Source organism: Podarcis filfolensis (genome assembly GCF_964270895.1).
Source record: "Podarcis filfolensis genome assembly, chromosome: 1".
Classification (NCBI taxonomy): Eukaryota; Metazoa; Chordata; class Lepidosauria; order Squamata; family Lacertidae; genus Podarcis; species Podarcis filfolensis.
Genome location: NC_139604.1, coordinates 72,532,126 through 72,547,595, shown reverse-complemented (window position 1 = coordinate 72,547,595; position 15,470 = coordinate 72,532,126). Strand labels below are relative to the sequence as shown.

General features: G+C 40.5%; 1 protein-coding gene across 1 annotated transcript in view; it reads left to right on the top strand.

Annotated features, from left to right (window-relative positions):
* Nucleotides 1-11,455, top strand: part of ELP4 (elongator acetyltransferase complex subunit 4) — a 151,068-nt gene extending 139,613 nt beyond the window's left edge. Inside the window, exon 10 of the mRNA XM_083599773.1 lies at nt 10,050-11,455. Within this exon, the coding sequence (XP_083455899.1) occupies nt 10,050-10,181 (132 nt within the window). The 3' untranslated portion in view covers nt 10,182-11,455. The remainder of the gene's footprint in view (nt 1-10,049) is intronic.
* Nucleotides 11,456-15,470: the final 4,015 nt, after the last annotated feature.

Below are 15,470 nucleotides of genomic sequence, written 5' to 3'. Positions count from 1 at the left end.
TACACTTGCAGCCTTACGCTCTGATCCTAATTCAAATTAATTTTGATGAAACTTTTTATTTCCAGGCAAGTACACTTATGATTGCATCCTTAGTCTGTTAGGTGTAATGTAATAAGCATGTGGTGCTGGCAGAAACAAGTAGTGTAATTTGCAAGTTTGCTTTACGCAAGTGATTGCCTATACATCTTTATGTTGCTTGCTTATATATTGTACCTGTACTTTGCATGCATAGTACTACAAAACTAAATCTCTCAATGATTAACTCCCTAAAATAAATTAGTAAATTTTCCAGTGTTTGATACCTTAAAGAAATCTACAAAGCAACTTTTTCCTGAATTCACTTATTTTAATTAGCTATAAGAGAATATGGTTAATTAATGTGGGTTATATTGCATTATACAGTCTGTTAGGGGAGGCATGATTGTTAGTGAAGTCTAGTAATTTACATCGCCTCAGGAATTCTTTTCATTGGCTTAGGCATTGCTTGATTTCTCTTCTGTGGCTTAATAGTCAAATACAGAGATTTTAAAAAATTGGGTAAGACGATGTTGATAAAAGATAATTACACCAAGTAATATGATAGCTTCTCATATGCATGTTATATTCTTGTCATTAAATTAAAGAAATAAAGTACCGTAGATCAGGAACACAAAAATGTGCAGATATGCATACACCTCTGTATGAAATATTCATATAAACAAAATCTCTTTACATTTCCTTTTTAGTTGATTGTTGGTTCATTGTATTGTTAGAACTCTGCTTTAGTCTGAATAAACTAATCATAATTAAGTAGAGAACCTTCTGTGTTTTGGCCTGAGCTGGACAAATGTGAAAACTTTTTAAAAACAAAACGCTTTCATATTCCTTCAGAGTATGTTTTAATGGCAATTTCATAGAATCATAGAATTGTAGAGTTGGAAGGACCATGGTTTGTTCTTGTTTCACAAGTTCACTGACAAAAATATAGCCTTTAATATATCAGCACCTTATATTTTAATGGAAGACCATTTAGATTTTGTTTCTTTCAAGATTTATTTTGCCACAGCATTGTTGGTACCTCTAAGGAAATTGCTGCTTCTGTTCCACATATTGAGATATAGGTCTGCAATCTCCTTTGCTTTTTCTACTTTTGTGTTTTTCTAAGTTGAAGTAATTTTTTAAAAAGTTTTAACCAAATGAGCCCACCTCTCCCTGGTGTGAACATCAAATGTTTTATTAGAGCCCTTCTCTTATTATGTATCTACTCACTCCAAGTCACAGGCAAGGGGTTTAACACCCCACTCCGCTTTTTAATAGAGACTACATCATAGGGGCATATATCATGCATAAAGGAATAACTGTTCAACAGCCTGATCTTACATTTGTTTATCAAGAAGTCAGTCTCACTGAATTCATTGGGTTTTACTCCCAAGTAGGTATACATTGAATCGCAACTCAAGCCCAACCCTCTGAGATTGTAGGGCACTGAATATATTGAAGTTAACACTTCACAAACTCTCAAAGATGCTTTATATAAGATCCTTTGGAAATGCATTGGCCAGTCGTCTAACTTTCATACGAGCTACTCATTTGCTCAACTCAATCTAATGACACCTATTTTTGTTTCTGTAATGACTGTGAACAAGCAGCGTGTTTGGCAAGCTAAGTGGATGGTTTAATATACTGTGTTTTAAATTATATTTTATTTTAATCTTACTATAATATTCCAGATGGAAAAGATGGCTAGGAAAAAGGTATGCTTGAAAAGGCCTTAACTATATTAATTCTCATACATACCTTTTGATTGTTCGAGGTGGCTTGAAGATTCTTCTGTCACTTCTGTAGGCAATTCTGCCAAGTATCTAGTCAAACTCTGCAGTGGGGGAAATTGCTTGAGCAAATGACACAAGCACTCCTCAACATCCTCTCCCTGTTAGTAGAACCAAGTTGTCTCTCTGTGGTCCTGGAAGCTTTAAGTGATGAAACAACAGGAGTGATGACTAGAACAACTCATGATGAATCCAACCAATATGGTCAGGAGCTCTGTCCTCAGGGCTATCTAGCAGAGGTTTTCCAAGTGGTTAAGGGATATTTGCACCTTGTTTTTGGAGAGTGGGGAGTTAGGGGACCACTCAATGACCTGCTGTGACCAATTTGCAAAGCACTTTGTGGATAAAGCCACTCACATCCATTCCAACTTGGAAGCCACAGTTAAAGCAGAGTGAGTAAATGTACCTACCTGCTTGCCCATTGGTCTTGAATACTTTTCAGTTAGTATGACCTGAGAATGTGGGCAGGATTCTTGCAGAAGTAAGTTCCACGATGTATGTACGTGACCCTTTGCCTTCTGGCTAAGGTAATCTACCCGAGGTGGTGTGGCCCAGTGAGTGGCTGAAGTGGTAAATGCTTCCTTGTGAAAAGGTGTGAGCCTGTTGAGCTTGAAAAAGGCAGTAGTGAAGTTGCTTTTTAAAAAACTGTATCCTGGCATCAAAATAATACATTTCCAGCCAGTCTACTATTCTAGAGTAGGTGCTTGATCAAGTGGGAGCAACCCAACACCGAGTATTTCTGGATGATAAAGAGTATCATTTCAATTTGGCTTTGGGACAGAGACAGCTTTAGTCACCCTAGAGTGCCATCCCCATTGGTTTTGCAGGAACTCTCAGCTGCCTTCAGTACTGTCAACCATAATATTCTAGGAGGGAGTTCCATAGAATACGGCCCACAGTACAGAACATGTGGCTCCTGATGGATACAAGCAGTGCATCCAAGCCACGAGGGAACCACTAACAAAGGCACAAAGTCTGGGCAGGGACGTAAAGAGTCAAGTGGTCCGTAAGGTATTTGGGACCCAGTTGTTAAGGGCTTTGTAGATTAATACGAGCATCTTAAACTTAGAGGCACCATTTTACAGTACTTCTGTTCTTTCTACACGGGCAGAAGGTCGTGATGGGGCATTCTTGCCATCCTCCTTCATGTTGGCCTATGAATTTCTGCAGGTAGGCCTGGATTAAAGCAACTGGAGGCTTAGGCCTAGGAGACCTTGGGAGGCCCAAACTTAATAGTATCTGATCATGAGAAATAAAACATCGTTCTCGTCTTTATCTACTCAATAAAAGTAGACTATTGCTGAAATTTTAGCATTGATACACAAATGTTACGTGTGAATGTCTTCATTAATCCCATACTTTTAAAACTTATTAAAGATTATACAATTATAAAAGATGATACAATGGTAAAATAAAAACATTTTATCATTGTATAATATTTTATAATTGTATAATCTTTAATAAGTTTACAAAAATATGGGATTAATGAAGACATTCGCACAGAACATTTGTAGGGGAATCATAGCTATGTTATAACAGTAACTATATAAAAAGTCAGAACAGTTTCTTTTGAGCTGTTTTGGATGCAGACTTATCAATTATATCATTAAAATCAGTAAGTCACAGTTTATCATTTTCTATACAGAGAATGCTTAGATCAGACAACTGATCTTAGGACATTGTTGATCATTCTTTATTCTTTTTAGTCTAGAAAATGATCTTTCACCAGTGCAGTTTGTAACCATTAAACACAGGAACAATCTGAAAATTGCTTCCACATTTGAAAAGAAAAACTGTTCTAATTTTCTCCTAGAATATTATTTGATACATATCTTGGTGGCTGAAATATTCATTTTCAGAGTGAGCTCATTTGATGTACGGGTGGAAGTGCTAAGGTCAACATCCTTTGGATACTTGCTGCCATTGTGAATCTGTTCCTTGGTTGCTTGCAGGTTCTCCAAAAATTAAAAATTGCCAGCTACACTCCTTTACTGCTTTTCTGTCTAGGTTAGCTTCAAGAGCATTAATTACAGGGTTAAATGAATTTATCCTAAACTTGTCTCATGGAAAAGGTTTGCCTAAAGCTTTGGATTTTGTCCCATCATCATGGGTGCAGCAAGGGGGGGCAACTGCCCCCAGATTAAGTAAATCAATAAAAATACTTGACTGAGGTTCTTCCCACCCCCCACCCGCCAACGTGAAGCCTGCCCCCTCAACATAAATCCTGGCTATGCCCATCATTGTTGGGTTTTCCCATATTCTCTGCCTTCTTTTGATGTCTTGTACTCTACATCTGGTAAATGTGGTAAATTAGCCCAAGTGTTTGATACAAACTGCAATAGTGAGCTGTAAATATTTGCAGTTGTGCTCAGTGAAATTTGCGAACTTTGGAGTGCCTTGCTAACTTTATGAAATTGGTCTAGCAAATGTGTCCAAAGTTGAAGCATGAAAATGAATTCAAATTATTCCAGTTTTGATGTGAGTGTTTGACCATGCTTTCTTGTTCAGTATGTTAGCATAGGGTTCACATGATTTTTAGTTTCCATGGGTTTGAACAAGATAACCGTGATGCCAGTAATCAAATGAAGTAGAACCTAAAGCTGTAGTTGAGGTTGGAGAAAAGTTTGCACACAAAGCAGTAGATTTTTCCTTTAGCAGGAAAATACACTATCCATTCTTGAGAGTAGGTTTCTCCATTTCCTTCGGTGGAATAGAATAAATTATCTGAGCAGAAATAGACTTGGTTTTTGTATGTTCTCTTCGAAGTGGTAAAAGGTCCATCCCTGTACTGACATTCTAACAGAACTTTCTCAATCCAAAATGATATATCCTTGTTATTCAGTGTAGTCCATAAACCTGTCATTATTGTCTCTGAAATCACTAGTAGCATGAATAGTTGGTATTTTGGTGTCTGCTTTTGCCTGCCTTGCTTAGACAGGAGGTTATTCTTTAGGCTGGGCACAATATAAAAGGCCCTCCCCCTGGTTGCCACCAGACAGACCTCAGCAAGCTGCTGCACAACCAGGAAGAAATGAGTGACAAGGCAGGGCTGTGTGTGAGATTGTTCCCTCAGATAACCTGGTCCCATGTTATTTAAAGTGTTGAGGTCAATACCAATATCAAAACTTTAAACCTGGTCTGGTAACAAATTGGCAGCCACTACAGTTCTTCTAAAAGTAGTGTCACATACTTGCAGCGGGAATGTCCAATTAACAACCTACCTGTTGCATTCTGCCCCCACATAGAACACATGGCAGTAATCTGGTCTCTGTGGCTAGACCAGGCATAGACAAACTTGGCCCTCCAGATGTTTTGGGACTACCACTCCCATCATCCCTAGCTAACAGGACCAGTGGTCAGGGATGGTGAGAGTTGTAGTCCCAAAACATCTGGAGGGCCAAGTTTGCCTATGCCTCAGGTAGACTATCCCTATCAAAGAATGACCACAGTTGGCATGTCATCTGAATATGAAAAAATGTTCCCCTAACTATTGTGACCTCTTGGGCCTTCAGTGACATCCATGGGTGAAGGAGCACTTACGCGGTAATTGCCTAAATTCCAGACTCAGGAACCACCTACCCACAAGGCCTCTGTCTTATCAAGATTCAGGTGATTCAGCTCGCCACTGCACTTATTTGCACAGCCACACCTGAATCAGATGTAGTGGGAATATAGAGCTAGGTGTCATCAGCATACTGATGACAGCATGCTCCAAATCCCCTAATGACTATTCCCAGCCGCTTCATATTGATGTTAAATATCATTGGGGACAAGATGGTACCTTGCAGCATGCCATAATGTAACTGCCTGGGAGCCTTATGGTTGTCCAGTGCTGTTCACATAATGATGCATTTCCCACAAGATGGATCTACCTGGGCAACACCCCTATTCCCCACAATTAGCTATGGGGCAAAAGGGCATAAAGTCAGCCAAACAGCTACAAGCGCTTTGCCATGTTCTCAGGAGGCCTCAAAAGCTAAAACTGGTTACAACAATGGTGTCCAAATTTTCAAAGAGGTGAGCAATGTTATCCTCAGTGTGTCTTGGAAACTTTTCATGTACCGTATTTTTCGCACCATAGGACGCACTTTTCCCCTCCTAAAAAGCAAGGGAAAATGTGTGTGCGTCCTATGGAGCGAATGCAGGGGGGAGGCAGGCGGGAAAAGCCCCCAAGAGCTGCACACAAGCTCCGTGCGCTCTTGCGGGCTTTTCCACAGGAGGGAGAAGGGACTGACTGGCCGCATCAGTCCCTTCTCCCACCTCCCAGAAAAGCCAGGAGAAGCCGCGATCTCTTTAAAGGAGTTGCGCGGCTTCTGCCGGTTTTGCGGGAGGTGGGTGAATCCCCCCACCTCCCAGTAAAGCCAGGAAAGCCCTGCACAGCGTCTCCGGCAAGGAGAGGCTGCACGGGGCTATGGAGTCCTTAGCCCCACGCAGCCTCTCCCGGGAGGGAGAGGCTGCACGGGGCTAAAGGGGAAGCCAAAACAGCGAGCGGGATCCATCCCGCTTGCTGCTTTGGCTTGCTCCATAGCTGCGCGCAACCCCTCCGGCAAGGAGAGGCTGCACGGGGCTATGGAGTCCTTAGCCCCACGCAGCCTCTCCCGGGAGGGAGAGGCTGCACGGGGCTAAAGGGGAAGCTAAAACAGCGAGCGGGATCCATCCCGCTAGCTGCTTTGGGTTGCTCCATAGCTGCGCGCAACCCCTCCGGCAAGGAGAGGCTGCACGGGGCTAAAGGGGAAGCCAAAACAGCGAGCGGGATCCATCCCGCTAGCTGCTTTGGCTTGCTCCATAGCTGCGCGCAACCCCTCTGGCAAGGAGAGGCTGCACGGAGCTATGGAGTCTTTAGCCCCACGCAGCCTCTCCCTCCCGGGAGAGGCTGCGTGGGGCTAAAGGGGAAGCCAAAACAGCGAGCGGGATCCATCCCGCTAGCTGCTTTGGCTTACTCCATAGCTGCGCGCAACCCCTCCGGCAAGGAGAGGTTGTGCGCAGCCTGTACGCTGCTCTTTGGGGCTGGGGGAAAAAAATTTTTCCCTTGATTTCCCCCCCTAAAAACTGGGTGCGCCCTATGGTCCGGTGCGCCCTATGGTGCGAAAAATACGGTAATTTTGTTAACAAACGCATACTGTTGATAGCTCTGCTGGACAAGTATTTGAGAATGCAATGGAGGCAGCAAAGTGTGCTTCCTTTGCTGTCCTCACTGCCATGCAGCAGACACGTTTGTATGCTCAAATGCATATCGTGTTATCTTCATGATAGGTTGTACACCACTCGGCATCCAGTCTGCTTCATGGTCCTCAACACCTCAATGCTGAAGAGCAATGCAAACTCCACAGTGCTGAAGAGGGCACTTTGGAGCAACTAGGTTGCCTGACACATTGCCATTCTGTTGTCAGTTTTCCTCATAGGAGAGTTCCTCGTGGTCATTTTGGCTTCCGTTTTTTTCTGAGCCTTTTCTAACTCCACAATAGGGGTGAACAGAACTATACACAGTATTCCAAGTGTGTTTGCATCATAGATTTGCATGAAGGCATTACAATGTTGGCCATTTTATTTTCAATCCCTTTCCTAATGATCCCTAATGTAGAATTTGTCTTTATCACAGCTGCCACTGAATCAACATTTTCATTGAGCTACCCACTAGAACCTCAAGATCCTTTTCCTGATCAGTCACTGCCAGTTCCAACCCCTTCAGTATATATGTGAACTCTGGCTATTTTGCCCCAATGTGCTTTACATTTCAAACCACATTTTGCCTGCATAGAGCCTAGAGGACTCTTGGTGCTAAAGAAATAAATAGCAGTAGCAATCAATTTCATCAGAGTTGTGGCTGTTCATGGGAAGAAGTTGGAAGTGCTTTGCAGTAGGAAGCTGTGAACTGCAAGCGGGTGAATTACTTGTCAAACCTGAACACACAAATGTCCCATTTTATAAATACAGTGGTACCTCGGGTTACATACGCTTCAGGTTACATACGCTTCAGGTTACAGACTCTGCTAACCCAGAAATAGTGCTTCAGGTTAAGAACTTTGCTTCAGGATGAGAACAGAAATCGCGCGGTGGCGGCAGCGGGAGGCCCCATTAGCTAAAGTGGTACCTCAGGTTAAGAACAGTTTCAGGTTAAGAACGGACCTCTGAAATGAATTAAGTTCTTAACCCGAGGTACCACTGTACTGTGGATGGGGGGCGTTCCCCATGTCTGGGAAATTGGCAAATTGCCTGTTCTGGATTGAGATCAGATTTGTTATTTTTGGCATGGCGGCAGCAGGAGGCCCCATTAGCTAAAGTGGTCTTCAGGTTAAGAACAGTTTCAGGTTAAGAACGGACCTCCAGAACAAATTAAGTACTTAACCCAAGGTACCACTGTACTCTTGATAAAAGTTAATCCTTAAAAAAAATAGAAAACAACTACTGGCTTGGAATGCAGCGTGACAACTTGTAATGAGTGCAAATTACAAATAATAAACTACTGAGTAGTAGTAGAGAAGCCCCGGAAATGTCTTAATAGAAGACTATACCAATACAGCTCCAGGACTAATATTTTTGGATTTCAATCTATCTAACATCTTTGCTAAGTTTCCTCATCATTGGTATGAGTTTAACACTGTGATTATCAACAGCACTTGCTGTTTCAAACAGGCATTTTAAAGTTGAACTTACTTAGGCTGCAATCTTTTACATACTTTCCTAGGAGTAAGTGCCACTGACCTCAATAGGACTTGCTTCTGAGTAGACATGTAGAGGGTTGCACAACACAGAACGTAACACTCTAGCCTAGGGATAGTCAGTGTGGTGCCTAGATGTTGAGGACTACAACTCCCATCATCCATTACTGTTGGCCATGTTAGCTGAAACTTAAGGAAGTGGTAGTCCAAACTCTCTGGGCTGGAGGATACCATGTTAGCTCCCCTTGCAAAAAGACTATTAATAAGGCATGAAATGTTTCATTGTTAGCTGGAAACAGTTCTCTCTGTTGTGAAGATTATTGTGTTTGTGTTGACTGTTGTGTTTAAAATAACTTAATGAGTGGGATTCAGCTTAGCTGTTGAAGGCATGCAACAGGTATGAAACAGGACTGTGCCCCCCGTGTGCCCCCTAAATCTGCTCTGGAGAGCTGGGGTGACCCAAAATGGTTTTAGTGATTCACAAGGGGAGAAGACGGGGAAAAGTCTTGTGGATGAATAGACCACTTGGTGTATTCCACACAATATGTATAATTTATTTTTGTTCACAGTATATACTTTGGCGAGGATCCAAAGAGCTACTCTAAATGTACCCAGATGCTTAGGCACACACAACAGGAATTTTGGCCTTTTTTTCATTAAATAACTTGCCTCCATGTTAAGTCACAATCTGCTTTTGAGAGTCCCCTCAGTTTCAAAAGTGGCTTGCCGTGTGGCATCAAAGAGACGCTGTTTCAACAAATGCAAAGCCCCTTGGGCATACAGAACTGTTCAAACTAATTAGTTATTTTTAATGGGAGACAGAAGATGTAGGAGACGAGGTCTCTGGAGATAACAAAATAAATGCAGGAAATGTAAGCTTGGATCAAAGATCTGCTTTGGCTCACGGAAACCTCTTGTACTAAATCAGTGAAATTTTGGACCTTTTTTTTTTGGAACACCATTTGCCATTTGGTATAGGAGCAGGAACGTTGTTTGAGAAAAACAAGTCGCTGCAAACCTATAAATGTCTACTCAGAAACAAGTCTCATTGAATTCACTAGTGCTTAGGCTCCCACAAATAGCCGCAATCCTATACTAGGTAAGCCCACTGAGTAAGTGGGACTTACTTCTGAATAAACATGCCTAGAATTGCATTACAAGGCCGCATTTCTGTATGCACCTACCATTGGATTCAGGAAATTGCACAAGGGTAAACATGCCTAGGATTGCAGTGTAAATACCCCTTTTGGGACTCATGGGGGTAATTTTGATTTCTTTGGGTCTTGGCCTTTGATTTCCATTCTGAATGTACTGATGAAGAAAGCTGAATTTGATTTGAAAAATTCCAGTATCCTGTAGATCAATATATGAAATAAAAGAATCTGACAATCTGGTTTTTGAAAACTGTTCTAATATGTATTTGTTATGCTGTAATAGGTATTCACTGGCAGGGAATAGTACTATGTTTTTAAATGTGTAATATCCAAAGCAAATCTAATTACAACTATGTTCTCTCTCATCTCTCTCTCTTCTCTGTCTCTCTCTCCCCCCCCCCCCAACTCCCTGAAATCTCCTGCCATAGCAATTGCATTTGCCTCCAGACTTGTCAGACACAGTGAGCCGCACAAGCAAACAGGATCTGGCAGAATCTGCCAAACTGCTGAGCTCAGGATGTACTGCTATGGCCATAGGCAAGAAGCACCTGGACTTCTAGTGATTTCTACTTAGCAGTTTTACTCCGATTTATATGACACTCTAATTATGACTGTTAATGACTTATGTAAATATTTTTCTTAATGATTGTGACCCAGTAGTCATATATATATATATATATATATATATATATATATATATATAGCAAGCTGTGTGCCTTATTTCGCCATTCTGTTTTTTAAAAATATTTGCAAATGTTGTATTGGATGTTTCTACAGTTAACAAACACATCCTATATTTTGATGCCATTTTAAAGATGTAAAATATGTTGCCATTTTGAAGCTGCAGAATTTTCTGTTGCCATCAACTTTACTGTTATTACTAAAGTTCAGATAATGAATGAGAAATGAAAGAATTACACTTTGCATGTTTAACACAACTATTGTATGCTGTATATCAATATTATGTATATTAAATAAAATCATAGATTTTTAAAAGTGGGTTATTTTAATATGAGACAATCATTGCCCTAAAAAAACATTGTTAAAAATTACACCTTATTTAGTACCATATATACTATAAGCATTAAATTTCTGTGTATTTTCCACCTATTCCGTTATCAGTAATATGATAAAATATTTTTCATGGTAAAATACATTATAGATAATTACTTTGCCTTATGGGCTAATAAATATATTAAATTGCTTGAGTGAAACTTACTAAACATATACAAAGAATTGCTTTTCAATATAGTTCAAAACAGTAATCCTAAACAACTGAAGTCAGCAATATGAAATTATGTCAGCAGACATTATTCAAGATTGAAATTCAAACTGACAGCTACATTAATGCTAGAAAACCAGGGGAGTGCATTGGAGCTAGAAAGAAGTCTACAGAGCAGCAGAAAACAAAACCAATTCAGGGTTCCATACTATTCTGTATATACTATTTGTAAACATATGAATTTTTCCCTAGGTAAAATGTATAAATATTTATCAGCAGCAAGATTTGCATTTTTGTATTAGAACTAATGTACAAACTATGTGAATAGGTGGCTATCTGGAAATGGTTTTCAAGTGGGACCTGAAAATTACTTTCTATATAGTTCTATTTTGAATTAGCCTTGATAGAACTTTCCACTAAGTTCATTTTGGATTGAAACTTAGGTTTTTAAACTGTCATTTTATAGAGTTGGGCTGAATTATGCTCCCCACAAAACCTTAAATGCTTACTGTAATAATGTTAATGTATTTTGATGGGATTGGAACTAAAGTGTTGGTTAAATGATTTACTTTTTATAACGCTGTGAGTAAAATGGAGACATAGCTTTTAAAACTGTCTAATGTGATGAATGTCAATCATTTAAAAAAATCCACTGTACCATAAACACACACTGTTTACAGCTTTTATTCTGAATTAGAATAATTGAATCAATGACAGTGATTTGCCAGGATGTCAAATCTATCCATCATATCCTGTCACTACCAGTTTATTTTTCTGATCAAAATCAAAAAGACTACTGTTTTGTCACCCGCTATTTCATTAGAGGTAACAATTGAGTTTTTTTCTTTCTTTTTCAAAGATATGTCTGTTTTATTTTTTATTTTTACTATTTCTAAAGACGCAAATCCTTTTTAAAATCTATTCAAAATAAAGTTTCAGAACTGAGCTGTCAGTTTCATAAAGCTAATAGACATCTACATTCTTATACCCATATATCGCTACAGCTTTCAAATCATTTCTCCTTTCGCCTTATATATAATATGAAGCAAAACTTCTCAACACAATTTGAATGGGGACCTATGCAGATATTCAATAGATCAAGTATAAAAGGATTAACACTTTAGTTACTCAGTTATGTTTTTCATGTAAATAAGCTAGGGAATCTTATATACTATTCCTCTATAAATTCTAAAACCTTTAGGCATTATTAAATTAGCTTTTTTACAAGCTATTATTATTATTAATTGTAAATGTCCTTAATGGGGTCTAATTTAGTAGACAATCTTCCAAATATCATTAAAATATATGACTCTGTTGGTGAGTGCAAACTTAAATATAACATGCATAAATATAAAGTACACTCATCAGAACAGGCATTTGAAATAATAAGATCAAGTTGGCATAGAAACCCAAAGAATATATTTTCAACAGCAAAAAGGAAAGGGGGAGATCATTCAGTGAAATCTATATTAAATGTTGTTGTTTTTTGTTTCACATGCTCTGTGAAATAAGTGCTGCACCACACACATACCCAGTGTTCTACACAAGGTGAAATACCTATTCTTTTACTTCTAGAATATTGTTTAACCAACAGTAATTTGGTTTAGCAGTCATTTTCCTTATCAAGGTAAAGGTAAAGGACCCCTGACAGTTAAGTCCAGTAACAGACGACTCGGAGGTTGCGGCGCTCATCTCGCTTTCAGGCTGAGGGAGCCGGTGTTTGTCTGTAGACAGTTTTTCCGGGTCATGTGGCCAGCATGACCAAGCCGCTTCTGGCGCAACGGAACACCGAAACCAGAGCAGCACACAGAAACGCCGTTTACCTTCCCACCAGAGCGGTACCTATTTATCTACTTGCACTTTGGGGGTGCTTTCGAACTGCTAGGTTGGCAGGAGCTGGAACTGAGCAACGGGAGTTCATCCCGTCGCAGGGACTCGAACCACCGACCGTCTGATCAGCAAGCCCAAGAGGCTCAGTGGTTTAGACCACAGTGCCACCCACGTCCCTTTATCAAGGAAAACTGAATAGTAAAATGGTTACACCCTATTTGGTAAATAAACAAATGTTCTGTAGGATACATTAAGTAACAGGACTGTTTCTTCAGATTAAATGAAATAGCTCAAGCTTGGCATGAAGTTTCCTCTTTCCATTATGACCATTTCCTAACAGATATGCAACCTTCAACAGTCTAAAGACCTACATTTTACCTATTTAATGTAAAGCTTTAAAGGGATCCATAGACCAAAGGCATAATCCACCCACACAGGTATGCAGCTGTTTATGTGCTGAAAGGTGAGCATTGGGTTGACCAGGGCCTTGTTTTCCTCATTTCCCTTCCCCTTATAGAATATAGTCTTGCATAGGCAAGAGGGAGAGCTGGATTGGCCTCCCGTTCCTGGCAAGTGCATATGTACCTGTGCAAAAGGAGGAGAAACAGGGCTCTTACGTCAGTCCCACTGCAAGTGGATGGGCCTGATCTTCACATGCATAAGGGTGGTGAAATGGACTGCTGTTCTTCAGACTGTGAGGGGATGACATCTTCAGTGTTCTCTTGCTGCTGCTGTTTATTTCTACCCTGCCTTTTATGGCAAAACCAAGGCAAATTAGAATTGAAACATTAAAAGCAATACAGTCGTACCTTGGATGCGGACGCCTTGAAAGTCGAACATTTTGGCTCCCAAACACTGCAAACACAGAAGTTAGTGTTCCAGTTTGCAAATGTTCTTTGGAACCCGTATGTCCGACGCGGCTTATGCGGCTTCCGATTGGCTGCAGGAGCTTACTGCCGCCAATCAGAAGCCACACCTTGGTTTCCAAATGTTTTGGAAGTCGAATAGACTTCCAGAACGGATTCTGTTCGACTTCCGAGGTACCACTGTACAAGTTTGGGGGACACATTATCCTAGCAAAGGTCTGGAATCATGCACCTGGAGCATAGATAGACACACACAACCTTAACATGCACTTAGCACAGAAACACATCTGATGCATATACACTGACAGGCATGCACATGCTTACACACAGGTTAATGAAATGGCAAAGTCCTCTGCTCAAAATGGTTTGTTGTTTTTTTTGTTCCTGACACCAACACACCAAGAAACAAGCATTCAGAGTATTCACCTGTTTTCCAATTGTCATTTAAATCCACCCATGGAAATGGGAAAATAGGAACAAAAGTACTGCCTGTAAGAAGCATTCTGTCTACCTTTCCTGGCTTGCCCATGCTTGAATTGTTTAATTTTGAATTATTATAAAAGCATAATATTTAAAATCTCTAAACAGCATACTAAAATGCAAACATAAAAACCTTAAAATGGTATCATAAAGCACAGATAAATATATATATTATAATGATAGGATCTTGTGTGTCAGGGAAGGCCTTGACAAGAAAATAAATTTTAACAAACAGCTGAAGTGAATGATGTTTCATGTATGGCAGAGGGAAAGGCATTCCAGAGTGCAGGGACAATTGTGGAAAATACCCATTTTCAAGTGGTATTCTGTAGGACATAGCACCATGAGTAAAATCTTCCCAGTTGATGTAAGTCATCTTTAGAAGTCTATACAGGCCTCATCTACAAACTGATTCTACATGATCAGGTTAGATATTGCATCAAGCACCTCACCAGACTAATGGGGTGACCAACTAGGACTCACAACGGATATGAGGAACCTGGTTTGCAGAGTCAGGAGAAGAATGAGTGAAGTGTTTCAAAATGCAGCTTCAAACAGCAGCTCTTCCTGCTGACAATTGCTGCTTCCTGGCATCCCCAATTAACATGAGGTCAGCAGAGTGCTTCCAGAATTGAACAAGTAGTTCTGATCACTAACCATAGGCTCCAACTCCTAGGGGGCCAGGTCCCTTTGGCCCCTGCAGTAAAACATTTGAAGGGATTGGGGCCCCCAGAGATTATAGGCATTGTTACCTTTCTTTTCCACGCTTGGACTTTGTTTCCCAACAAGCGAATTTGGCAAGAGAGCTGGGATTGGGCAAAAACCTCTGACATCGTTTCTGATGGCCCTAATGATTGGAGCAGGGGGACAGAGAAAGAGAGAGAATTCAAACTGCTTGCTCCGTGGGACAGGTTCACAGAGCTCTGGTAGGATAAGAGAGGAAGCAGCTCCCGGTTACTTATCATTAAAAAAAATTAAACTAGGAGTGCCTGATTCAGATAACTTGGAAGTTTGTTGTTGCTGTTGTTGCTGTTGTTCTTAATCCGCCCTTTACTCCAAGGTCCCCGGGTGGGTTACAACAATTAAAACATAGTATTTAAAAGCAATTTAAAACTTACTGTCACAGAAGCAAGGTGGGTCCTAAAACTATGACCAAGCAGGCAAATGCATAATTTTGCAGCCAGCCCTCATTGATTTGGGGCAGAGAACGCAACCAGATACCTAAAAACTTGGTATTGGGGAGAGCTGGATTCAAGTCCCTTTTTAGCTTTAAGAATTCATAGTAGCCCTGGACCAGTTGCTGTTTCTGAGACCAGTCAATCTCACAGAGCTGTTTGGGGGATAAAAAGTAGGGGTGGGAATAAACCGTTTCACAAGCACAAGGTACCTCCATTGCTAGCGGCTGCTCACAACAACTTGCCATAATTTAAGCTGTGTTTCCAACAGTCATA